The sequence below is a fragment of the Canis lupus genome, chromosome 5 (genome assembly GCF_048164855.1).
Source record: "Canis lupus baileyi chromosome 5, mCanLup2.hap1, whole genome shotgun sequence".
In the NCBI taxonomy this organism is placed as follows: domain Eukaryota; kingdom Metazoa; phylum Chordata; class Mammalia; order Carnivora; family Canidae; genus Canis; species Canis lupus.
Genome location: NC_132842.1, coordinates 79710422 through 79736981, shown reverse-complemented (window position 1 = coordinate 79736981; position 26560 = coordinate 79710422). Strand labels below are relative to the sequence as shown.

General features: G+C 55.4%; 2 protein-coding genes across 4 annotated transcripts in view; one reads left to right on the top strand and one right to left on the bottom strand.

Annotated features, from left to right (window-relative positions):
• The first annotated feature begins 208 nt into the window (after positions 1-208).
• On the top strand, positions 209-11490 carry HTR6 (5-hydroxytryptamine receptor 6). The gene is made up of 3 exons (XM_072828068.1): positions 209-926; positions 9189-9347; positions 9549-11490. Exons 1-3 carry the CDS (start codon positions 213-215, stop codon positions 9996-9998), a joined length of 1323 nt encoding a protein of 440 aa, XP_072684169.1. The 5' UTR covers positions 209-212; the 3' UTR covers positions 9999-11490.
• Positions 11491-12033: 543 nt separating this feature from the next.
• Positions 12034-26560, bottom strand: part of TMCO4 (transmembrane and coiled-coil domains 4) — a 90918-nt gene continuing 76391 nt past the window's right edge. For all 3 annotated transcript variants that reach the window (XM_072828064.1, XM_072828063.1, XM_072828066.1), the window contains 3 exons: positions 24356-24473; positions 18735-18852; positions 12034-13153 (listed from right to left, as the gene is read on the bottom strand). In XM_072828064.1, coding sequence (XP_072684165.1) covers positions 12779-13153; positions 18735-18852; positions 24356-24473 — 611 coding nt within the window. In that variant the 3' untranslated portion in view covers positions 12034-12778. The remainder of the gene's footprint in view (positions 13154-18734; positions 18853-24355; positions 24474-26560) is intronic.

The window sequence follows — 26560 nt, the reverse complement described above, 5'->3', positions numbered from 1 at the left end:
CCATCAGGCGCCCCCTCCCCTACGTGTCCCCCCCTCCGTGCTCCTTGGGTCGCCGCCCCTCCACCCCGCCCTGCGCCCTGTCCCTGGCCTCCCACCTGACCCCTGCTGGCGGTTTACGCGCACCGCGGACCCCACGCCCTCCAGGTGCCTCGCCCAGGCCTGCGGACCCCTCCCGGGCCTGCCCTCCTCGCCCCCCGCCCCCCGCCGCCCCCATGGTCCCCGAGCCCGGCCCTGCCAGCAACAGCACCCCGGCCTGGGGCTCGGAGCCGCCGTCGGGGCCCGCGGGCAGCGGCTGGGTGGCGGCCGCGCTGTGCGTGGTCATCGCGCTGACGGCGGCGGCCAACTCGCTGCTCATCGCGCTCATCTGCACGCAGCCGGCGCTGCGCAACACGTCCAACTTCTTCCTGGTGTCGCTCTTCACGTCGGACCTGATGGTGGGGCTGGTGGTGATGCCGCCGGCCATGCTGAACGCGCTGTACGGGCGCTGGGTGCTGGCGCGCGGCCTGTGCCAGCTCTGGGCCGCCTTCGACGTCATGTGCTGCAGCGCCTCCATCCTCAACCTGTGCCTCATCAGCCTGGACCGTTACCTGCTCATCCTCTCGCCGCTGAGCTACAAGCTGCGCATGACGCCCCCGCGCGCCCTGGGGCTCGTCCTGGGCGCCTGGAGCCTGGCGGCGCTCGCTTCCTTCCTGCCGCTGCTGCTGGGCTGGCACCAGCTGGGCCGCGCGCGGGCCCCTGCCCCCGGCCAGTGCCGCCTGCTGGCCAGCCTGCCCTTCGTCCTCGTGGCGTCGGGCCTCACCTTCTTCCTGCCCTCGGGCGCCATCTGCTACACCTACTGCAGGATCCTGCTGGCCGCGCGCAAGCAGGCGGTGCAGGTGGCCTCCCTCACCACGGGCGCGGCCGGCCAGGCCTTGGAGACGCTGCAGGTACCTGGGGCGCGTGGGGAGACCCGGGCCGCGGGGTGGAGAGGAAAGAGCAGCCGTGGGGGGCCCGCCCCGCATGCATCTCACCATATATACGCAGGCTGGTGACCCCTGGGTGCCCATTTCCAGACGCAGCCCTCTTGGGTGCTCCAGACTCAGGGCTGTCTGCAGGACAGCGCCGTGGGCATGTGGGGCAGCTTCCAGAAAGTAAGGCGGGCCATGGGAATTCAGGGTTTCCCAACCCGCCCCACCTCCGCCTCCCCCGCCTTTCCCATCATGGCAGATGGAACCATCACGGCGTTACCCCACAGGAACGTAGGAATCATTTTTCTCCCTTCATGCTCACGGGGTTCATTATCAAGGCCCGTTGGTGCGGTCCCCCTAAAAGTGTACCTCCTCCAGTGCCGCCCTGGTCAACCAGGCCGCCGTTGCTTCTTTCCTGGAAGTCCCCACGAGTCTCCCTCGGGCTTTCCCCAGCTTCCACTGCGGACGCACTCCTGTCTGTTCTGGGCACAGGAGCCAGAGCAATGGACAAAACAAAAGTGATCCCGTCACTTTTAAGCTAAAAGAGGAGACGTCTCCCATCCCATGTCAGGATGTGGCCTGGGAATCTGGGCCTGCCAACCTCTGCAGCTCCACCTCCTCCCCCTGCCCTCCTTCCTTCTGCACCAGCCACGTGGCCCTCCTGGTGTTCCTGGAAGGCATCAGACTGACTCCTGTGTCCAGGACTTTGCATCGCTGTTCCCTCTGCCTGGAACGCTCTTCCCTTGGGGCTGCCTTGCCTGACTCTTTTTCAGCTCACGGGTCACCTCTTCCTAGAGTGTGTCCCTGTCCACCCTGTCTGCAGACCCATCTGCACTCCCTCACCCTGTTATTCTCTATCTTAACAACGGGTTTACTTGTTGACTCGTTCATTGTCTATCTCCTCCACTAGATTGTAGGGTGGGCACGACTGGGGCGGTTTTCATCGCCGCTGTACGCACTAGGTGCTTACTAATTACTTAGTAATTAGTGGTAAGGCCCTGCAGTGCTGCTCCTGTCACTTAGGCCATAAGGCATCACAGTCTTAGTGTCTATTGTCCTAATCCCCCAAGAAATGGTTGACCAGGCCTGAGCCCCAAAGGATGAGGTCATAGGCCCTGAGACTGGGCTCTCCGATCTTGATGTAGCCCCAGGAGGAGGCTCCTACGGGATGGGTGGGTACCTGGGGGTTTGGGGTGGATGGGGGCTGAAATACAGTCCCCCTGGTCCATGTGGCCCAGAGCTGCAGCCTCCCCATCAACCAGGGGAACAGGGCTTGGGGTGGACAGGAGGTCCTGGCTACAGTCCTACACCCTCCCTCTGTCTGTGCTCACTGGAGAATGTTCCAGAATCGCAGTAGGTGGCTGTGACCCTGACTTGGTTCCCCAGCAGTGGGAAGGCTGCCCTGGGCCATCCACACTCTCTCTCTGGGTTCTTTCAAAGGAGTGGTTCCCAAACTTGAGGCATCTGGAACCACCTTGGACTATCTATCTGCTTACTTTCCACCCACCCACACGCCTCAGGTGGCTTCCTTATCCTGTTTTTTTTGCATTTTCTCTCCATCACCTCACTTATCTTTTTACTTCCATGCATTTGTTTAGAAAGGAAACTTATCTCTTCCGGAAATGGAAACTTTTGCCATGCACAGAAGGCAAAGACAGCCTCAGTGAGCGGCAGGAACCCCGGCAGTGGCTTCACGGTCATGGTTGTAGTGGCCCAGCCCCAGGCTCGCTTCCTCTTTGGTGTTAGCGGATGTTAAAGACGTAGCAGCATCAACACCAACTTTCTCTTGACACAACCAGAAGAGCTGGAAGAGTGCTGGAAAAGGCCAATGTTCTCACTCTGGCATTCAGTTATTTTATGGGTCCATTTACCACTTCGGGTCATCTTCCACTTCTGCGCATTGGGGAGCTCGCTCTAGGGATTAAGGATGTGAGAAGGTGACTGGTCCTGGTGGGGCCGGGGTGGGACAGGTCTGGATTTTCTGTCCCCCATGATGCACTTTTCTGTCCATGAGGGTAAGTGGCTGGTACCAGGATCGAATGTGAGACTGTGGCCTCAGACGTGGGCAGGAGCCCAGGGGTGCTGACAGCTGCAGCCCCACAGTCTCTGAGTGCTCACTGTGTGCCAGGCCCCGAGCTAAGTCCTCCAAACACCCACCCAGGCAGGACTACCATCATCCTTGTTTGAGAGATGGGGGGCCTGAGGTTCAGAGAGAGAGAGAGAGAGAGATGGGAAGTGTCAGACCCAGCTGCTAAGCAAGCCTCCTGCATGCCTGTTTTCCTTATTGTCTGCACAACTGCCTACATTTGTGGAATTTGTTTCTGGGATATAGACTCCATCTTCCTGGGTCATGACCTCTTCCCTCCCACTCAAGCTGGCCTGCCCCCGAGACCGGGCTTCCAGCTGGGCAGTGGAGGCTTGAAGTGCCTGGACCTAAAGGAACTGATGAGGATGAACAAAACTTGGGGTGCATTGCTCTCCTTCCTCCTGTTTCAAGCCCGACCTCGCCCTTGGCTCCCTTCCCCAATCCAGCCGTTAGCTTCCCCACGGAGGGTGGAGGGAAAGGGGGATGCAGGTTCCTGAGGCCTCAGCTCCTCTGGGTCTGAGGACACGGTGACTGAGCAGGCACGAGCATTTTAGTCAGCCCCCCCAACCCCCATATCTATGTAAGTATGTGAACAGGCTTTTCAGAAGCCACTGATTAGCTCAGAGGTTTCGGCCCAGCTTTCCTGGCCCCTCGACTATGAGGTAGGGGGTCTTGCTTCCGGCCCAGGCAGAGACTGGGGAAGACGAGGGGGCGTGGGGAGAGCAGTTTCGGAGTGAGTGAGATGCGGCCAGGGTAGGGGCAGAGGGAGAGAGAGGCAGACAGAGCTGTGTGCCAGGGTGGCACGGTGCTCATCCTCGGGAGGGACCAGGGTGGGAGCTCCGGGGTGGAGGGCGGCCGGGGAGAAGGAATCTGTCGGGGAGTGTCCCTCCCCAGCCTCTTGGTCCGTGTGCCATGACCTGTGCCTTCGGTCCGGAACCCTTTCCCTGCTGCCCTGCTCTTCCCTGCTCCCACCCCTTTCTCTTCCAGGTCCTTCTCGCTGCCTTCCCTGCCTTCCCCATCCCCCCATCTTCCTCGCACCCCCTCTCCCATCAGTTTCTCCCCTTCTCCTCCTCCGCCAGCCTTCTCCACCCTCCCTCACCCAACTCTGCATCACTTTGTCTAAGCGATCTGTCTCCCCTTCCACCGCTGTCCTTCCTCCTCCTCAGAGGAGGCTGTGATCACAGAAATATCTCGGAGGAGGAGGAGGAGGGGGCTGAGCTGGGGAGAGGCTGACAGGAGCAGTGCCGAGCATGGCAGCCTCAGCTGCTGCGGGGAACAAGGTGGCCTGGAGCAGCAGAGCTGGGTGCAGGAGCTTGGGCTTCCAGCCGGTCAGGGGTTCAAATCCCGCCTCCTTTCCATCGCTGCTGATGATGTTGGGCAAGTCATTCGGCTCCCACGAGCCCAGGGGTAATGCCGCTTATCACATGAGGCTGTTTGAAGAGTCGGTGGGATAACATCTGTAAGCCTGGCACCTACTGGGTGCTCAACAAGTGTTAGTTCCGCCCCTTTCCTCTTGGTGGTAAGATGTGTGGTTCTGGAGAAATCATCCATTTGAGCCTCTCTAGGGAAAAAGCCCACGAAGGCTGCCAATAACAGTGTCATCGTCATAATCAAAGAGCTGAGCTGGACCCTAATAACGGAAATGCCGGCTGACTCTTACACGGGGCCTCCTGTGTGCCAGGCCCTGGTCAGGTGACTTTGTGCCTATTATCTTAGTCCTTACCACAAGCCTATGAGGCGGATGCCACTGTAAAATTGCCATTTTACAGATGCGACAGCTGAGGCACAGGGAGGTGAATCTCTTCGCTTGAGGTCACACAGCTAGGCAGCAACAGAGCCACCGTTTGAAACCAGACAGTCTGGCTCCAGAGTCTGTCTTAGAACCCTCGCACTACGAGTAGATGATCGGAACAATTTTTGAATTACACAAAAGAATACATAAATACACTTTAAAATAAAAGCCCAGGGGGTGCCTGGCTGGCCCATTCATTAGGGCATTTGACTCTTGATCCTGGGGTCATTGGATATAGAGCCTACTTAGAAAAAGGAATAAAAAAAAAAAAATCCAGCCAGAGAGATAAAGTGAAAGACCCTCCCAAATCCCACCCTGTCACCTTCTGTTCCCAGGGACACTCTTAACGATTTAGGATATGTCTTTCCACTCCTTTTTCTTTGCGTTTCCATGTTTGCTTATGCACCTGAAGGGACTTATTGCTCTTTGTTTCATGTATTTTTTAAGCAAATGGAGTCCTGTTGTATCAATTATTTTGCAACTTGCCATTACTACTTAATTTTGATATTATCTCTTGGAGATCTTTTCATTTGGCCAATTATATTCTCTTTTTTTAAAGATTTTATTTATTTATTCAGAAGAGACACACACATACAGAGAGGCAAAGACACAGTCAGAGGGAGAAGCAGGCTCCATGCAGGGAGCCCAACATGGGACTCAATCCCAGGACTTCAGGACCATGCCCTGAGTTGAAGGCAGGCGCTAAACCACCCACGGGTCCCCGGCCAATTATATTCTTTTAAACATCTGTGTCGTAGTCTATGGTGGGAATCTACCATGGTTTGTTTAACCACCATCCTTCCATGCACGTTTAGGCTGTTTCCAGTTTTTTCCAGGAATAGTGTTGTAATACACATTTCCATATATGCCGAGCGTGCAGACGTGCATGGGTATTTATTGAACGTAGGAACCTGTAAGTGGTGGAGCTGCCTCCTGGAAGGGCACTGACAGACTGTCTTCCAGGAGGCTGCCCTTGATGGCGACACATGCATGTATAAGGGGCACACAAACGCCAGGACATGGTGACAAGGGCAGAGGGAAGTGGGCAGGGTAAGGCTGGCGTCAGCTAGATCTCAGGGTGAGGCTGGGGACTGCCACTGACCTCTGCTTCATGAGGGCCTCTTGGTGACAGAGGTGGGGATTTCTATAACCTCCCCCCCCCCAACATGGAGGCGGTGTGATGGAGTGGAAGAAATGCAATTTCTGGAGTTAGAAATGACTCTGAATGCCTGACTTAACACTTAGCTGCTGTGTGACTTCTGGCAAGTTGTTTTGCCTCTCTGGACCTCACTGGCAAAAGGGGGAGAATAATACCTACCCCATGGAAAGACTTAATGGCTTGACTAATGCTGACATGTAGTAACTGTTCCCTAAATGCAGACGATGGTGCTGATTGGGGGTCACTTGGGGTGCTTTGCTTTGAGGCCTTGTACTGGGACGGTGTGAACTGGGCAAGGTCCTCTATCCTCTCTGAGCCTTGGTTTCCTTCTCTCTTCCTTTTGTCCTGTATTCTTGGGTCAACTCTTTAGGGAGAAGAAGAGAAAGAAAACCCAGGATTTTCCCAGGAAAATTCCTAGAGAGGGAATCCGAGGCCATCTTTAATTCCTTCTCTGGAACTCCCATCCTAGTGATTGCCTCCCACCCAAATATTTCTCCAGTGTCTCCGTTCCCCAGTGTCATAGAGCTCTGATAAGATCAGGGCTGTCTCTCGCTCCCCCAACCCCCACAGGTTACCAGAGGTCAGGGGGGTATCTGTGTGGGTGGCTCCTCTGGAGGTGGTGGCTCCCTCCTTCCCTACTGTCTGTCCCCATTGATGGCAGCAATATGAAGGTATGACAGATCTTTGGAGGAAGCAGGAGCCTCTCCTCCAAGCTGACCATGGTGGGGCCACAGAAGCCACCTAGAGTCTACTCTGGAAGGGAGAAAAGGAGAAGACGAAAGACAAAAGCAGAGCCTTTCCCCCTCCCTTGCTACAGCATGGTGAGTCAGAGCATTTGTCCTGACATCTGTCAGGCTGCTTGGGGAGCCTGAGCTGCTGGCAGAAGGACAGGGCCCCTGAGGGTGCTCAAAATTTCCCCAGCCTCCAACTCCACTTGAACCAACCTCAAGGCTACCATGTATGTAGCACATACTCTGTGTCAGGTGCTGTGCATGCATTTATTATCCACAGCCTCGCTACAACTCCACAAGCTGAGTATTGTTTTTCCCATTTTACAGATGTGGAAACAGAGACTGTCTCAAGATCACAGAGCGAGTAAGTGGTAGAGGCATGACTTGAAGCCAGATCACTTGTCTTTACAAGTCCAGCTCTGGCCTCCGCACAAGGCTGCCCCACCAAGACAGAGGAGGGGAAATCAAGGGCTTCTCTTAGGCTGCTCTTTGTGAATTTGTCCTTGGCATTCATATAACCAGATTTCACCTGGACCCACATACCGAGGGGGTGGGAGTGTGCTTCCTCTCTCCCCTCCTGCCCACTGCCATTCTGGACTCCGGCCTCTCCATCCCATAGAAGACAGCGTAGACCTGGGGTTTCAGCACCATGGACAGGACCCCAAGCCTGGCCACCCGGAGGAGGCGGGAAGAACAGGGCTGGGAAGGGAGCCCCTGCGCCTGAGAGCTGGGTGGGGGTTTGGCTTTGGTGCTCCCCGGGACTGACACATCTTCTTGGCTTTGCCTCCTCCGCCCCCTTTCCATCTGCGAAGGTTGCCTGGGAATCTGGTTCCCTTCCTGCCTCCTTCTAACTCTTCCAATTACCCTATACTCACTCAACCCACCTCTGGCTCCCTCAAGAGCTCAGCTGGGCTCTCCTGCAGTTTAGGAAATGGAGGAGGAGCGCCTGGCTGGCTCAGTTGGAGGAGCATGTGACTCTTGATCTTGGGGCTATGAGCTCAAGCCCCACGGTGGGTGTAGAGATTATAAATTTTTTTTTAAAGATTATTTAATAAAAATAAAATCTTAAAAAAGAAAAGGAAAAAAAAAGTTGGAGGAAGCCCTTGCTCCCAAAGTCCAGGTGTGTTCCCAGGGAACACATGAAACCTTTACACAGTTCAGTCAACTGTGCACACCTTGGCACGCTGGTATTTACTTAAACTGTAAATGTGGCTGGGTCTCACTTTGTGTAACACCGATGTACGAAACTCCAAATTGATTACAACACACAGTTTAGAGGGGGGCTTCGTGGCTGGACCTCACGGTGGTCTCGGAACCTGCTGGAAATGTGGGATGTTTTCTTCTCTGTGAGTGCATGTGTACAAATTTATAAGCTTTTTGTTCTTTGGGGAAATTTTAAAAAATAGATTTCATGGCTTCTCAATGAGCTCAGGAGGTTGAAAAAGTTAAAAGAACAGCTGGACTAAAGGATTGTCTGGTTCAGAGCTTTTTGATGTTTTGGGACTGCTGGTTGCCAGTTTGCAAAGTCAAATTTTAACCCCCTCATGCCTGTGTCCCTTTCGATGGCTGCTGCAGGGCAGCTCCCTTCTCCTTCTTTTCTGCCCCATACTCCAGCTCTTGAGGTTAACGTTTGGGAATGAAGATGTCTGTCTGTCCACAGTGTAATTTGAGTTGTCAAATGCCAAGGTCACTAGCACCCCTCGTAGTCTAAAATTGACTTCATTGCAAACATTTACTCTGTGCACATGTTTTCAGAAAAGCACTGTATCTTGTGTAGCACGAGGGTAGCGGTCCAGGCAAAATCATTACTCCCAAATATGAGGAGAATCCATATATGAAGAGACTGTCATGCTCTGGGCAGCAGCAGGATCTTTTTTGTCAAGTACTGTTTAATAGCAACTATTCTTGGAGGGCTAAAGGCTTTGTGTGGTGCTGGGGCTCATGGTCATGTGTGTTGACTGGTACCGAGTGTTGTCCTTTGTGAGGTGGGTGGCGGTGGCGGTGTGGGGGGGTCTTCTGAATTGTCTGATAGTGTTGCTCTGTCTCTCTGCCCTTCCTAGAGATCCTTGTGTCAGGATCAGGGCTCAGTCTATTGCTGAGCTCAGGCCACAGTCTGGGGCTAAGGTTGGGCTCAGTCTGGTCCAGGGTTAAGGCTCCGTTTGAGACCTTGGTTGTGTGGGTCTCAATCTATGGCAATTCTCAGGCTCAGTCTGGGACCATGAGCAGGGGCTTGGCTTATTGCTGATGTCAGCACTTGGTCTAGATCAAGGTTTACTCTGGAGTCCAGGTCAGGTCTACTATTGGGATATCTAGGACTACAGATGGGCTCAGTCAAGGCTCAGGAGGACTCGGTTTATTGCTGGGACTAAGGCTCCGCGTAGAATGAAGATCGAGGCTCAGTCTGTGGCTGGGATCAGGGTCAGACTGGGGCTCTTTCTCAGGTGACTTATGTGTGTGGCCTTGTGTTTGACAGGTGCCCAGGACCCCACGCCCAGGGATGGAGTCAGCCGATAGCAGGCGTCTGGCCACCAAGCACAGCAGGAAGGCCTTGAAGGCCAGTCTGACACTGGGCATCCTGTTGGGCATGTTCTTTGTGACCTGGCTGCCCTTCTTTGTGGCCAACATAGTCCAGGTAATGCCACCACAGGGGGCAGGTGAGTCCAGGCCTTGCTGGGGGAGGCCCCGAACTGCACCCCAGCCCGGACACGGGGATAGAGGAGGGCGGGCTGCCTCTCATGGCATATGTGTTTGTGGGTGCTTGTCCCATCCGTGCTGGCTGGGGTGGTCTGTGGCTCTGCTCCAGGGCCGAGCATGACGTACCCCATCTCTCCAGGCTGTGTGCGACTGCATCTCCCCAGACCTCTTCGATGTGCTCACATGGCTGGGTTACTGTAACAGCACCATGAACCCCATCATCTACCCACTCTTCATGCGGGACTTCAAACGGGCCCTGGGCAGGTTCTTGCCATGTCCCCACTGCCCCAGGGAACGCCGGGCCAGCCTTGCCTCACCCTCTATGCGAACCTCTCACAGCGGCCCCCGGCCGGGCCTGAGCCTGCAGCACGTGTTGCCACTGCCTCTGCCACCTGACTCCAATTCTGACTCAGGCTCGGGTTCCGGTGGCTCCTCAGGCCAGCAGCGCACGGCCCAGCCCCTGCTGCCTAGAGAGGCCCCCCGGGAGCCCCCGCCCCCCACCAGGGTTGCAGCTGTAGTCAATTTCTTCAACATCGATCCTGTCGAGCCCCAGCTGCAGCTGCACCCACTTGGCGCTCCCACGAACTGACGCGGGCTTGGAGCTGGTCAGTGGAGCGCTGGACTAGATGGGATGAAGTCCCCAAAGGCCTTGGACCAGCTCTTGGCTAAGGCTGGGAGGCTGCAGGTCTCCTGGAAGCCCTCTGAGTTCCAGTGGGGTGCACTGACCCAGCCCCCACTGCCCGCCCACTGGGAAAACAGCTGGCTCAGATAAAATTTTCTCCAGGATGCTCTTGCTGAGTGTGACCTGTGGGTGTGTGTGGAGGTGGCTGGAGGGCTCTGGCAGAGGGGAAAAGGACCTCTTGGTTCAAGTTAGGGTGAAGGCAATTATCTCCTTTGACATTTGATGAGACTGCAGGGGAGGGATGCCTCTATCTGCAGAGGTAGATTAGTGTTGGGCTGAATCCCTCACTCCTCCGGGGGCTGCCAGCATTAGTGTCACCTCCCTGCAGTTCGTTAAAAATGTACGCCTCTACCTACCCCCCACCCAAGACCCACTGAGTTAGAATCTGCACGTTAGCAGGAGCTCCAGGTGACATGTGTGCACATTATAGTTTGGGATGCGCTGGCTTGGATGATCTGTAACTGTGAGGATGATTTGCTGGTTTTCGGTCTAGCCACTGCCTCAGATGTGTGTGGGGCTGCACAGAAAAACACCTGCCCTGGGAGTCAGGAAGGCCTAAATTTGAATCTCTGCTCCATTACTCACTAGCTCTTGGACAGAAAGGTTCCTTAGCCTTTCAGAGCCTGGTATTCCATGTACAAAGTACCCAGTACCCACGGGTGGTGCTGCTGTAGGTGGTACTTGCTGTTGGTACAACTCCTGGTCATCCAGCACCCCCTGGCCTCTCGCTGTGGGCCCGGAGGGGCTGTTTGTTCCCACTGTTTTCCCATCTCCCTCCTCCCCTTCAGCCCTGGTCCACATCCCACCACCTGACTGACCATAGCTCCCCAACTCTTTGCTCTGGATGCCGAGTGGGGCTCCCATCCCCACTCCCAGGCTGCTCCACCACGACTCCTGGGGGCAAAGAGGGAGCTGGTGGTTTCTTGCTCAACACCAGGAATGGCTTTCCCTCCACCCTGAACTTCCTTGGACGTGGAAGGGAACCAGCTGATGGAGATAGACCAGCCCATGGCCCCACTGCCTCCTGGCATCCCTGGTCAGCCAGGGAAATAGAAGCGGCAGCCACTTGGGTCAGCAGAGCGGTCTCTGGTGTGGGTCGCTGCCCTCAGGCAGCTCGGTGGACCCTGGCACAGGGGCCTGGGTTGTTTTTGAGGGTGGGGGAAAAAATCTCTTGGTCCCCACAGTTTACCTGCCATGCGGTCCTTTTCATTCTGAGGCCCCATCAGGCCAAACTCCCAGGGAGCCCTCCACAGTGGCCTGGCGCTCTCCTTGGTGCTGATTAGATTCAACTCTGGCCCTGGGCACTGGCCACAGAGGGGCCATGGTGCTCGTTGGGGCTCCCTCTCTGCCCCCAGCCCTGCCTGAGTGGACTCCGAATAAACGCTACCTGAGGCGGTGACCGTGGTGTGGACTGGATTCACTTGAGGGGCCCCTGGGGTTGGAGAAGCATTTGGTGAAGTGGGATGAGACCTTGGGCAAAATGAGCCGTCTGAACTCCTAGCAGCCATTCTGTAAATATTTGTTGAATGAACAAGCAAGCGCGCATACGTGAGGATCCCCTCAGCTCTAATATTCTAGTTCCTTCTGCTGTCCCCCTCTGGGCTGCCTCCCCCAGAGCTTATCAATACTTTCTCTGCCCGAGCCTTGGTTTCCCCATTTGCACAATGGAGGAGAACCGTCTCTGGCCCCCTCATTCAGGGACACTGGAAGGAACACAGGAGGCTGAGATACAGTGGCCAAGAGTTCAGGCTCTGGAGCCTGAGTGGAGTTTGAGACTGACCAGCTGTGTGACCTTGAGCAGGCTACCTAACCTCTCTGGGTCTCAAGGACCTTCAGTAACATGAAGGTAATAATAGTAGCTATCTCCTAAGGTTATTGGTAGGTCAGCCGAGGAAACCCAGGTAAGCACTCTGTCCTTGGCAAATTCTCAATGAGTGGTAAGTTCTCTATGATTATTTTTATTATTATAATCATCACTCCCCTCCCTGCTGTAGGAAACCCTTGCCCCGTGGAATTCATTCTTGTCACCGGGCCCAATCCACACACACAGTGCACGCTGATTCAGCATATATTCACCACGCTGTGACAGTTACATCCAGGGCTACCACGTAGCACAACAAGGGCGGCGGCACCCTTCACATCACATCCTTGTGACCACACCCCAGTAGTTCTGCAGTGCACAGCTTGAGTGGCCGCACAAGGCACATCTGATCGTGCCTCCCAAGAGCAGAGAGTGAGCGGCTGGCTCCTCACCTGCACCTGCTCTGTAGGTGCATCAGTGATGCCTGGGGGCTGGCGGGCAGCCTGGCATGTGGATGGAAGAGCAGGCGTTCACCTGGATTTACTGGGACTGGGGGAGAGTGGTGGTGTGGGAGCCCCCTGGGCCCCCAGGTGGTCAGCCAGCCCCTACACCTGCAGCCCGAAATATGGGAAGCCCAAGGGTGGTAGAGTCCTGGAGCTCTAGACTGTGCTTGGTTGTCTCTGCAGGGCTCCAGCCTGGCTTCCTGGGGGAGGGAACACTGTCTCTCTGCCACTCCCCTCCTTCCAGTTCCTTTCTTTTCAATCCCAATGCCTTCCACTTGGGAAAGGTACAGGTGGAAATTCAGAGCTCGTGTGGGGCACCTGGTGGAGGGTAAGAGCGAGCTATGTGGAGGAACCTGGGAAGGCAGCTCAAGCCCCCTCTGCGGTCAGTCCAGCCCGGGGCAGGGCCCCTGGGTCTCGCTGGCACAATCCGGGCAGCCCAGTGGGTTGGGGTCCATGCCATGGCTGCAGATCTGGGGGCTCTTAGCCGGGCTGGTAGCGGCAGGAGGGGAGGCCCCTTCCTGGTCCAGCCCTGTTGGCACCTGGGCTCGGGTAGGGTCAGTGGATGTGGCCACTTTGGGGCTGTCTCCGGGTGTGGTCTTCTCTGATGACGAGGTGGTGGCTGCCCGGTGAGGCTCTTCTTGGGGCAGGCTGCCCGGGGCCAGCAGGAGCCCCTTTTCATCCCAGCCCGGCTTGGTGTGGATGCCCACAGTCTTCAGGATGACGTCCATCTTCTTGGCGTAGTCCAAGTGGCCGCTGACCTGTAGGAGGACAGTGAGCGAGGGTCATGGTGGGTGGTCAGAGCTTTGCCCTTCCCAGGGCGCCTAGCTAAGCTCCTGGGCCTCACCCTCTCCCTCAGTTACCTGATCACCAACGCCAAGACTCCAGCTCTCAATGACTCTCAAATCCAGAGTGGGGTGGGAAGCCTCTGGGGTGGGTTCATGGCCATTCTAGAATTTATTTTTATTAATTTATTTTTAGGTTTTACTTATTTATTCATGAGAGACACAGAGAGGGAGGCAGAGACACAGGCAGAAGGAGAAGCAGGCTCCCTGCAGGGAGTCTGAAGTGGGACTTCGATCCCATGACCCTGGGATCACGACCTGAGCTGAAGGCAGATGCTAAACCACTAAGCCACCCAGAGGCCCTCATTCTAGAATTTATTAAATAAAGATGAAAGATGTTTCTTTATAAAATCTGGGTCCTTTGGGGGCAGGAATTGTCACTAAGACAAAGGTTGAGAACAGAGAAGTGCCCACCTTCTTCCTCAGAGAATAGAGATACCCCCACTTTTGTGTTGGGATGTGTCAGTGAGTGAAGGGAAGGGGTGACTGGGAATGCCCTCTGCCTGACGGCGGTCATGGACAATGCCCGACACGTAGTATGTCCTTAGTACATTGTGGATGAACTCAGTGCACACGGTCCTTTGACAGGTATTGGCTGCTAACTGTTGATGAAGGAATAGAGCCTTCGAGAGGTAAGGTGACTTGCCCCAGGACATACAGCCAGGATCCGTCAGAGTTGGGTTTTGAATGTGGACCTACTGTCCTCATTGACAATGAGTTGGGGAGGGGAACTTTGAAAATCACTGTCGTTTTACCGAAGAGGAAAGCAAAGTCCAGAGAGGGATGGTGGTTTGCTTCGCGACACACAGCACGTGAGGAGCAAAGGCGCATGGGGCTCTGCTTGCAATGCTGCAGCTGGAGTCTGCTCAGCTCAGCTCGGCTCCTGAAATGCAGCCCTGCGCTCTCCCCCCTCAGTCCAGGGGGTCTGCTCAGGACAGAACCTTTCTTTTTGTTTAGAAAGAAGGCAGGAAAAACACGGGGGACCCTTAGGGAACCACACAAAGGCTCAGTTGATAACATCTGCATTTCCATTTGAATCACAAATCACACTGAGCTATTCAAATGTGTTTTCAAGAACACAAGATGACAATTCCCCGTATGGTTTTGTTATTTTCTTACAACCAGAACCTGCTGGCGACTCCCTTCCTTCCTTCCTTCCTTCCTTCCTTCCTTCCTTCCTTCCTTCCTTCCTTCCTTCCTTCCTTCCTTCCTTCCTTCCTTCCTTCCCTCCTTCCTTCCTTCCTTCCCTCTCTCTCTCTCTCTTTCTTTCTTCTTTCTTTCTTTCTTTCTTTCTTTTTCTCTCTTTCTCTCTTTCTTTCTTCTTTCTAGATTTTATTTATTTTAGAGAGAGCGAGAGAGAGCGAGCACGCAAGTGGGAAGGGTAGGGGGAGGAGAATCCCAAGCTGACTTCACACCCAGTACGGAGGCTGACGCAAGGCTCGATCCCAGGACCCTGAGATCATGGCCTGAGCGGAAAGCAAGGGTCAGATGTTGAACTGACTGTGCCGCCCAGGCGCCCCTCGTTCCTTTCTTTACAAACGCTTTAAAACAGTGTTCAGTGAACACGCACACGTATACATGCATATAAGGGGCTTTTCAGATCCCTGGGTTCAGGGTGGAGGTCAAGGTGGAGGTCAAGGCAGCGTCTTCCCACAGAGGGTGGACATTACTGGCTGCAAGGCCCTAGAAAGAACCTAAGTTTGGGGTCAGAGCAATGGGGTTCTGGCCTCAGCTTTCTCATACTAGTAGTGGGTGAGTCCTTACAATGTCCTGAACTCCAGCTTCTCCATCTGTGACATGAGGATCCTGACACCCATCCTGAAAGTCTACTACTAGAGTTCAAGGGCCTGGCACTTTGTAGGAATCAGCATATGTGACCTCTGACTATTATGTTCCATCTATGGCCCAAAACACTTTCAGAGGGACCTCACCCAATTCGAGTTAGTGATACGTAGCTCATGGGGTGGGAGGGAAGAAATAATACATACAAGCCACGAGGTACCGCACCTGGCACATGGCCAGAGCCATGTAACTAGGAGCTCCCTTGCCTTAGTGTCCTTGGGAGGGGTGATGGGGGACAGAGGGCGGGGTCCTAGTGGGGCCGATCCATTTGGGGACCCCAAATAGCTGCTCAAGCTCTAGCCATCGCGTCTCAATTCCAGCCAGCAGAAACCTAGACCCACAGGGACAAACAGCTGTTGAAGGGCTGGTGCTGGGCTGCTGCTGGGCCGGGTGGAGGCAGACAGGAAGGAAGGCAGGTGTTCGTGGCCCCTGGCTGTAGCTGATTCTGGGTGGAAATCCCACCGTGCAGCTCCTCCAGCCCTTCCTTGGCTCCACGCTGGCCTGGGTCTCAGCCAACCCTGGTCTCCAGCTGCCACTCTGCAAAGCCCCAGGGGGACAACTCGCTGGCAGAGTCCCAATGGAGGGAATCCCATCTCGAAGGGACGGGAGAACCGAGGTGAGGTGGGTGGGAGAAGGATCTCTCCTCGGTGGTGGGAAGGTCTGTGTGGCTGATGCACGACCACCTCCCTGGCTGCCTCCATGGAAACGCGCCACCTGTCCACATTCACCCTGGGTGTCACCGGGGCTGAGAAGCCCTCCCTGACCTTCCCACGCTGGCTAGGGACCGTCCCCGGGCTCCCCTGTGGCAGGTTCTCTGTGCCCATCATCTTCATCTGCTTGCTCGTCCGTGTTCTCTGACGGACTGTGGGCCGAGGGAGCGTAGGGAGCACTCCCGAGTCACTCCGCGCCACGCGCTGTCTGGACGGGCCTCAGCACCGCCCGCTGCTGCCTGGCGAGGCACCTGGGGACGTGCCCAAACCGGGCTGGCTGTCCCCCGCCTCCCCCGCCCCAGGCTCCTTCCAAGCCTACCAGGCCCCATCGGGTTCCTCTACCCCCTGGGCCTCAGTGTCCTCCTCTGTACAGTGGGGCCGGCACGGCACCTGCTCCATGTGTGCTGGTGTGAGCAGTCAGGGAGCTGACCCATGGGCCGGAGCCCTTGACCCGGAGCTAGAGGTCACTGACGGGACCCCACAGACCACGCAGGCCGCACAAGTGCGCTGGCGACGAGCCTGGGTTCTGGGGCTCCAGCACTCGCAGGCAGCCTCAGCTTCCCCGCCTGTGCATGGGGCCGCTCCGGGACCAGGGGCCTGGCACCTGCTGGCTTGGTTGTCATTAGCTCGTGCCCCGCCCTGTCCGAAGTTCTGGAAGTCCGCTGGCGTTTCCTCTGGGACGTGAGGAGTCAGGAGGCCCCTGTGCTGGGTCTCTCGTCTGCCCCCTTCCAGAAACTTCACGAGCCCACCCCTTCGGTGGCAAAAGCCCCACCTGCCGCACCCCTGTGCCCGCACAGCGGAGGCCGAAAGGCAGGTGGGGGGCCTGGCCTTCGTCTGCTTGCCTCCCCCCACGGGAGACGCCCCTCCCGTCCGTGGCCCGCAGGGAGGAGGCCCAGGCAGGCCTCTGCTCTGAGCACCAGGCGGCCTCTCCTCTCTGCCCGCAAGAATTTTCAAGAAAAACAGGAGGGCAGCACAAAGGCAATGCTGATTACCTCCAATTTACCCAGAAGAGAAAGGCACTGCTTTTCGTGCTGTGCTCCTGATGTGTGATACAGAGCTACGATCCCCTAGGAGCCGGGAAGCCGCTCCAGAGACGGTCTGAGGAGGGGGATGGTCTGAGACGGTCTCAGGGGCAAAAGAACCAAAGGTAGTGGCAGGGCCAGGAGGGGAGGGGATTGGCATCTAAATGAAGGCCTACTGTGGGCCAAGCATCCGACACGCGCTGCCTCCCCTGGAAGGCAATTCTCCACATTTCATAGATGAGAAACTGAGGCACAGAGAGGTTAAGCAATCGGCCCAAGGTCACACAGCCAGCACACCAGCGGCAGAGCCTGGCCTCTCTGGGGCCAAAGGCTGCGCTCTTGTCACCGTATCCCACTCAGGGGCATCCCAGGACAGAAAGCGGGTCTTGCCAGGGCCCTGTGGTGTTTACAGGGAATTTCATTTACAAGGAAGTTTCTTCTGATCCTTTTCACTTTTGATTTAATAGGACAGCAAGCCCTGGACATGGGGCAGGAGGCCTCGCTCTGGTCCTGGTGTCTGGTCACTCCCTGGCCCCCAGGGAGCTGGACAGCACAGCCCTGGGCCTGGTGGCAGGGCCCGGATCCACGGCCTCTGGCCGTATGAGCCCATTCTCTCAGGTCTGTTTTCCAGCCCGTGAGGTGCAGGTGCCCAATACGTACCAGGTGCCTGGCTCCGGCCCCCATCCAGGTGCGGGTGGGGGCTGCTGTGAAGCCCAGCGGGGAGCCCGGGTCCTCCCGAGTGCGCCTCCCCCACGGGGTCTGGGTGTCTGCTTGCAGGCAGGGTGGTGCCTTATGCGGACCCTGGGGAAACAGGGATGGGCCCGGGAGGCGCTTGGCCCTCGAGCCTGGCCGCCAACAGCGCAGGAACTGGAAACCAGCGCTCTGGCTCTCGTGGGGCCTTGCGTCGCCGGATCTGCACTGGCCGCAGTGGGCCTGTGATGCAGCTGCAGCTTAGCGCCCGCACCCTCCTGCCACCGAGCAGGAGTGATGCCCACTGGCCTCAGGCCTGGGTTTGAGTCCCGCTGTGTGGCCCTGGGCAAGTCCATCAGCCTCTCTGAGCCTCGTGTCCCCATCTGTACAGTGGGACGTGGTGCCGGCAAAGGCGGAGGGCAGAGCTGGACACGGACACCGTCCCACGCGAAGCTCTCAGCTCCCCGTGACAGGCACGTGCAGGTGGATGAGGTTCCTTCAAGCCTGAAGGGTGGCTCGAGAACCCCAAGCTCGGTTTGTCCCACCCTGTCCCCAGCAAGAATTCTTTTGAACCATCTGCATGCCCGACCTCAGCTTAGCCTTGGATGTCAAGGACCATGGGGGGGCGGTCAGGGGGGATTATTTCCCGGTGTCCCCTGCGGGGGCGGATGTCCTACATTATAAATAAACCCCAGATGATTCCAAGGTGGGGGTTCTGGGAACACCGTCCCTGCTCTGCATGGCAGAGGGGCACAGCCTGGCAGGCAGGGGCTTCTGTTGCGGTCCCGCCCCAATCCACCTGCGACCTGTGGGTGCTCTCGGTACTTGGGGGGGAACCGGGCTGTCCTGACGAGTAACTGGGGGTGGGGAGCGAGGGAGGGCACTACTGTAGGGTGCAGAGCGCGAGCTCTGGGGGTGCACACCTGGGCTACTCCCAAGCCTCAGTTTCCCAGTCTGTGACATGGGCACAACCATGACTGCCCCAGGGGCTGCGTGAGGATTAGAGACAATGTGCATAAAGGACCTGGTGACAAAGGCCCCAGCTCAGAGACGTGCCCGTCAACAGGAGTTACCTACCCCCCCTCCCCCCGCCTGCCCCAAGCAAATTCTTACAGTCTCCCTCCTCTGGGGTGAAATGGGCCAGTGTCCCAGGGCCCGGGGAGGGGGCGGCTGGGGTCCTGAAGCAGCCCCGCTGGCAAATGCAGGGCCCCAGGCAGGGTGGGCGATACTCACGACAGAGGACAGGTCCACGTTCTCCACCCTCCTGTCCTGCAGCAGCACGGGCCGTAGGCCGGCGACGCGGAGCCGCATGGACGACGTGCGGTACACGAAGCTCAGCAGCCAGTCCCCGCTGCGGGCAGAGACGGGGCGTCAGCCTCGGGAGCCCTGCACCTCGCCCCGGGATCCCCGGCGGGCCCGGGATCAAGTCCCGCCCCGGCAGTTGCTAGCTGCGTGAGCGTGGGCCAGCTGCCTGGCCCCCCAGCCTCGGTCTCCTCACCGCCTCTTACCTCCCAGGTGGGCAGGGGCGCACGGTGAGGCACCGCGTCATGGACACGGCGCTCACCCACGTGGATATTCGGGAAGCATCTGGTCCAATGTTGCCTCCCGCCCCAGGCCCTCTTGCTGGGCCTGGTCTTCCAGCGTCCAATGGGCTGTCATCCGTCCTTCCAGAATTCAGCTTGGACATCACCCCCCCAGGGAGTGCCCCTGAGCCCCTCCACCTGGTATTATTAATCCTTTAAGCCTCATGTGCTTGGAACATGTGCTCCTTTGGGGACATGAGTCCCATGTCCTCTGTGTGTCCATTCTTGGGTCTTTTTCCTTTTCTAGGCAGAGAACTTACTGACGGCAGGACTGCGCCTTCGTCCTATATCCTGTGTCCTGCGCTGGGGCGGCACTCCAGGGTGGGGGCCCAGCCAGGTAGGCTTCTGGCCCCCCCCGCCCCCAACCTTTGTTGAGGCAGCAACCACAACCAAACTCTGGATTTGCTGCCACATGGCCAGTGGGATGGCTGCCTCGGCTACTCACAGGCCTGGAGGCCACATGCAAGCAGGGGTCCCCCCTGGTCCTTTTACTGTCATCCCCTCCTCACAGGGTATTTGGAGCAGAGGCCACAGGAGCGCCCCAGGAGGCCCACCGTGGAGTTACGCGGGCCTGCCTCAGCTCACATCCTGGCTGTGCTGTGTGACCTTGGCCAGGCCCCTGAGCCTCTCTGAGCTTCAGTTTCCTTATGGTACCACAGGGAGCAGTAAGTACCGCTCGCCCTGGCTGGCTTCCAGAAGGTTCATGGAAGCTCAAGTAAGTGAACGGATTTGCAGAGAGCTTTATTAGTATATATTATATACACTTAAATATGCTTACTTTTCGGTAGTTTTGGCCTGAAGCTCCCCGCACACGGACCCTCCACTCCCCACGTTTAAGGAGGTTCCAAGCAAGTAGAACACCTCTGCAGGCCAATTACATGAAATCCTGGTTGGTGCTTAGTTTAAGCAAGAAACTACAGTGACTGCTGGTCTGTGTCCCCCCACACCCCCCAAGTCTCCCTCCTCTTCCTCCTCCTGCTTTCTCTCTAGAGAGATGGCTCGGGATCTCACAAAATAATTGAAAACCAAGTTTATTAGCCTCAGGTTTGCAGCAGAACAGATGGGTTTAATAAGTTTTTGCTGCTTTCATATCGCACCCGTGCAATCGTAATTCTTTCCCTTTGTTGTTCATGAAAAGCACCAAAAAATCATGTGCGATGTGAATGGGCCCAGTTATTATAACTGCTATAGTTTATTGGGCAACTACTATGTGCCAACCCTTTTCTAATCTTTCCAGAAGCCCTGTGCAGCAGGAGGGAATATTATTCCACAGATAACTGGCAGAGCCAAGATTTTAACTGGGGACCTTTTTTTTTTTTTTTTTTTTTTTTTACTAGATAAAAAGTAAGAGCATGAGTGGGGGTCAGGGTGGTGATGGTAGTGAGGGGCAGGGGCAGAGGGAGAGAGAGCTCCTCAGGCGGACTCCCCACTGAGCGTGGAGCATGACCTGGGGCTCGACCTCAGGACCCTGAGATTACGACCTGAGCCGAAATGAAGAGACGGATGCTTAACTGACTGCATCACCCAGGGGCCCCAGCTGAGGTCCTTCTGACATCAAAGCTTCGTCGGTTCTTTTTCTTCTCTTGTTTTTTAAAACTATCCTTATTTGGGCAGCCCGGGTGGCTCAGCAGTTTAGTGCCGCCTTCAGCCCAGGGCGTGATCCTGGAGACCTGGGATCGAGTCCCATGTCGGGCTCCCTGCATGGAGCCTGCTTCTCCCTCTGCCTGTGTCTCTACCTCTCTGTCTCTCTGTTTCTCATGAAAAAATAAATAAAATCTTAAAAAAAAAATCCTTATTTTAAAAAATCAAATTAAAATCTCTTTTTACCTCCAATCTTTAGGGGTGGCCGTTGTTACCAGTTTCCTATGGTCCTTCGGGACCTTCCTGCGCATTTACAGACACCTAGATACTCAGATGTACACACAGAAGTTTTTCCCCCTCATACATGGAATCCTAGTCTGTACCGCTGCACTTGCCTTTTCCCTTTTTTTCCCTCTGTACCTATTCTTCCATTTGTGGTCATTTAAATTGTTTTAAATATTTAGTTATAAATGAAGCTGCCACGATTCTCTGTACATCCATTTCTGTGCGTGTGTGTACCTAGTACAGCAGGATCACAGAAGTTAGAATGTGTGGGACCAGAAAACTGGGACATTAAAAATTTTGGTGGATATGGCCACTTGTTCTCCAAAGAGTATTTACTAAGTTCAACTGTCGCCAACAGCATATGGCGGTGCTGTTTCTCCACATCTTTACCAACGCCTGATGTTATTCATGTGTCAGATCTTTGATAATCTGATGGGTGATAAGTCGTATCTTACTGATTTTAATCTGCATTCATTTCATTCATGATGAGGTTGGGCATCTTTCAAAATATTTGTTGACTGTGGGGCGCCTGGGTGGCTCATCCAGTTAGGTGTCCGACTCTTGATTTTGGCTCAGGTCATGAACTCAGGGTCATGAGATCAAGCCTGCATCAGCTTCTGTGCTCAGGGGGCAGTCTGCTTGAGCTTCTCTTCTTCTCCTTCTGTCTTCCCATCCCCCAATGCACGCTCTCTCTCTCTCAAATAATTTTTAAATTTAAAAGTTAATTATTAAAAATTAATAATTTTACATTTAATAATAAATTTTATTTAATAATTAAAACTTATTTAATATTTATACATTTTTTAATTTTAAATTTAAAAAAATTTATTGACTATATTTATTCTGTGAGTTTATGTGTAGATATCCTTGGAACACTTTCTTATTAGCTTCATTGATTTGCATGAGCTCTTTATATATTATGTCTCTGTCTTTTGCTTCTTTGTTCTTCCTACCATATCCTAATTCTAAGAACTCAGCTTAGAGTATAAGTGATAGAGCCAAGCTGATGGTCAGAACTCCTGTGTCCTGGCTAACGGTCTCTGCCTGTGGCGGAGAATTATCTTTATCGTTAGCTCTGAACTACACAGCTGTTGCTCTGGGCGAAATCATCAAAATGATAAAGACTTTCCCAATTTTTTCCATTTAGTTTTGGGTCCTACTTTGGATGATCGGGCTTAGGTCAAAATTAAGGTAGACTGGTCTCAGTTTTCTCATTTGTAAAAGGGGATTAAAGTACTAACATCACAGGGTTTGGGGGAGGATTAAAGGAGATCATGACCCCAAAGACAGGGTCTGGCAGGCGGTAAGAGTCTAATACTCAGGATATCCGTCCCCCTCACATTGCGGCATGGTTGCCTTTTTTAGTTTTGACTTTTTGATAATTGTCGATTTCAATGTGTCCTTTTCTTTTCGTTTCTTTTCTTTTCTTTTTTTTTTTTTTTTAAGGATTTTATTTATTTATTCATGAGAGACACACAGAGAGAGGCAGAGACACAGGCAGAGAGAGAAGCAGGCTCCATGCAGGGAGCCTGATGGGGGACTCAATCCAAGGACCCTGGGATCATGCTCTGAGCCACCCAGGCGCCCCTCCACATGTCCTTTCCACTAGATGTGAGTCCCTCCCATCCTACCCATCTTTGTATCCCAGCCCAGCCACAGCCTCGGGCCCAGAATGCTGGATGATCCCGCCTTTCTTCTAACCTCAGCTGGGAGCCTCTTCCTCCCCACAAACCCGAAACATATTCTTTAGAATCAGGAATCCAGCACTTTGCTCTTTCTCTACTCTTTGCCTTTCCAACGATCGCCCCTGACCCCTGGCTTCAGCGGAAGCTGGTGACCCCACGGGCCCTCACTCCAGCTCTGCCTTCTCTGAGCTCTAGTGCCACGTTTCCTGCCGGTTGGTGGAAACGTCATGTTCGTGACCCAGTGGATCAGCTGCCTCCCCCGAGTCCTACCTCCTCGTTTTCTAAATTGTTGTATTTTAAGTTGTGTTCACAGAGTCTACAACTAGTCAGCCAACCTTCCTGTTTCCTAAACTCCAGACCTGTCCTCGGATCTGAGCCCAGAATGTCACCTTCTTGTCAACAGCCTGCGCTTTGATCCACAAAATGCAGATCCCTTATCTAAAATCTCGGAGGCTGACTGTGTTTCAGAATTCAGAATAATGCCTTGGATTTTAGGGAGGTGATCCAGCTTGTAGCCCGCACATCACATAATCCACCTGCAAGGTTTGGGGTGGGGCCCCAAAGTCATCCAGCCCAAAGCCCAGTGGGAGGAGTAAAGCCTAGAAACGTCTCTCGGCAGCTCAGGACGCACCAAACCTGGGGAAAAGCCTTTGATTTCAGAGCTTCTGGATTCTGGTGTCGCACTCGAGCTTCCAGATGCCTGACTGGAGCTGCCTGTTTTCCCGACCAGCTTCCCCACCAGGCACTGGGTTCCATGGGGCTGGGGCTCCTTCCCTAGTGCACCTGGCACGAGGCTGGTGCTCACGAGTGTGCTGAAGGACTATCCCAAGGCCGACGGTGCTGAGGATCCACAGTAACATCCCGTCACTCACAGAGCATGTGTGCACCATGTGCAACTCTGTGGATCACTTAACTATCATCACAGCCTGGGGGGAGTTCTACTATCATTTCGCTGTCCCCCCCGTACACATGGAGAAACTGAGGCCAGCATGAAGTCCTAGGTCTGTGCAATTCTAAATCACTGCTCTTAAACACTGTTACCCCATCCTCTGCCTCATTCGGAGGCTGATGGGCCCGAGCACCTTCTCAGGCTCAGTGGTGGGCTTCATCTTTTCTTCCCCAAAGTCTGGGGCATGGCCTTGACCAGAGTTCCCGAGGCATTCTTCTGCAAGGCCACACAAGGGGCACCTCCCTTCCAGCCTCGCTGCTGCCGGCCCTCAGGCTCCCCCAGGTCCTGCCAAGGGTTGTTGCGCGGCTTGGGTCCCTGCTCCTCCAAGGTGTGGGTCCCGGCTCCTCCAACCTTAACTGCCTCTTCCGTCACCCTGCCTAGCCTCAGGTGCTCTGAGAGCTCGGCCCACACGCCCGCCCACCCCTTCCCACGAGGCATCCACAGACCTCATGCTGGGGCCCCATCTTTGTTTTCCAGTCTGACCCACTCACCCACATCCTCCACCCCCAGATGATGGTGAACCCCGTGGTCTCTCCTGTCACCCTGCTAGCTGGACTCAGGCCTGACACAGGGAGACACTTTACCCTCATCCTATGGGGATGGAGGCTTCCCAGGTCAGAACGCCTTGTTCCTAGCAGGCCAGAGCCCCACTGGTCCCGGGATCCTCCAGGACAGGGGCCAGGCCTCGAACACCTGTGTCCCCAGCACTGGGCCCGGGCACGCTAAGTGCTCAGTTAGTACCATCACCTCCGGTGCAAGATCTGGACGGACCTGCAGTAGCCGTTAATGATTCTCCCCGACACCACCTTCCGGAAGGGCTCCCAGTGCTTGGCTTCTCCTTCCACGGGCGCACCCAGCAGGACGACGTCCTCGATGATCCCTTGGCAATCTAGGGAGAGAACCCAGGAGAGGCCGTCAGTGTCCCTGGCCGCAGTGCGTCCTGGAGGGGACTCTCCAAGAGATGGGTGTCACACACATATGTGCAAGCACACGTGCTCACCCCACACATATGCTCACACGTGTCTGTGCACAGGTAGTCACGGGGGCTTCCACCCACGGAGGCCCAGGCCCTGGGACTGCTCTCTTCCTGCAAAGCACCATTCTCCCCATTTTAGGGTTAAGAAGAACCACAGACATTGTCGAGGTCACGTGGCTAGGAAGTGACACGGCCTGAGCTGGGACCCAGATCTAGTCTCACCATCTGTGAAGCGCCCAACCAGCTATGGACTCGGAGGGGACATCTTCCTTCAGGAGGGACCGGTGGGCCCCGGGTCATTGTGCTTGCCAGGACGGAGACGCCACAGCCTGCCTTGGCAGCAGTTCCTTGGGGCCCGCGCAGCGTGGCGGGACAGTGGGAGGGAAGGGAAGGTGGGGCCGACTGGGTCCCAGGACAGGGGGTACATTCATCAGCTGCACTGACCAGTTGGTTCAGGAACATTTCGGGCGGGGTTATTCAAAGTGGGATCCAACCGACCAAGGCTGGCCCGTGGACTGTTTGTCCTTTCATTTATTAAAGATTTTATTTATTTGACAGAGAGAGAGCATGAGAGCGAGCACAAGCAGGGGGACTGGGAGGCCGAGGGAGAGGGAGGAGCAGGCTCCTCGCTGAGCAGGGAGCCCGATGCGGGGCTCGATCCCAGGACCGAGATCATGACCTGAGCTGAAGGCAGATGCTTACAGGCACCCCCGTCTGTCCTCTAAATACAGAGAGAGGGAAGCAGCAGTTCTCCCTCGTGGCGGACTAGGACCCAGCAGTTCACAGACGGGCGTGAGAGTGGACATTGAGAAGCACGGCTCCCGGCCAATGAGAGCTGCACATGCACCCCCGTCCGGTCCCCCTGTCCCGTCCCCCCGACTCTGTCACTCCCTGTCTTTTCCCCTGCTGTGGTTTTCTTCCTGTCGCATACTGTTTGCTCATGTTGTCTAGGTTCAGTGAGGGCAGGTGCTCGGCTGCCTCAGTCACAGCTGTGCGGCAGCGTCTAGAACAGTGCCTGGCAGGTGCCTGGTGCTCAGGAAAGATCTGAACGAACGAACGAAGAGTAAGTAAGGTGGCATCTCTCAGGGAAGCCAGTATAGGTACTTTGCAGTTGCAAGGCCCTAGCTTCAAATAACGTCTGAGTATGGGACTTGGCTGGGTCACTTGCCTCCTGGTGGGTAATGACCCTGGCCTTGAGGGTCTTTATTTATTATTTTTATTTTTTGAAAGAGATTTTACTTATTTATTCAGGAGAGACACACAGAGAGAGGCAGAGACACAGGCAGAGGGAGAAGCAGTTTCCCTGTGGGGAGCCCCAAGTGGGACTCGATCCCAGGACCCTGGGGTCATGACATGGGCTGAAGGCAGATGCTCAACCATGAAGCCATCCAGATGCCTCTGGCCCTGAGGGTCACAGTGTGGGAAAACCCCAGCACAGGTGATGCACAGGTGAAGTGAGTGTGCCCTCCCCCTGTCCCGCGCCTCCGCCTCCCCAAAGGTGGTTCTGTCTTAGGATTCTGAGTTTCTGCAGGTGCCGGGAAGCCCTATGCTCAGTGTCATTCCTGGGGAATGTGTCCAAGAGGGGTGTCCCTGCTCGCTGAGTGACACAGGCCTGGTGGCTTCCTCTCTCTGGGCTCCAGTTTCTAACCAGAGCACTTCCAACTACTCTGTTTGGGATTCCATGTCTGAGGAAAGGGTTCCAGGCTAACAGGTGTTTGGGAACCTCTGGAGTATCACGTGTTCTAAGAGCTCCTGTGTCTCTGATGTTGAAAGATGCCATGGCACAGAATTCTGATTTCGCTCCTTTTGCTTCCAGGAGGATGATAACCCGACAGAAGGGGATTTAAAACTTCGGGAAGCTGGCAGTGCGTGTGCTGAATAGAAAGGATGACTCAGTGGCCCCTCGGTGGATGGGCTATTTCAGGTGCTTATGTGGCTGGCAAAGCTGAAGAGAATGGGATTTTATCCTCCCCCCTTCTCTTTGTAGCCAAGGAAACTGG

Bases quoted from the DNA above. Each gene is read 5' to 3' on its own strand.
- HTR6 (XM_072828068.1), top strand. From the start codon at position 213: ATGGTCCCCGAGCCCGGCCCTGCCAGCAACAGCACCCCGGCCTGGGGC. The intron at 927-9,188 runs GTACCTGGGGCG...TGTGTTTGACAG, and splicing joins AGGCCTTGGAGACGCTGCAG to GTGCCCAGGACCCCACGCCC. The intron at 9,348-9,548 runs GTAATGCCACCA...CCATCTCTCCAG, and splicing joins TTGTGGCCAACATAGTCCAG to GCTGTGTGCGACTGCATCTC.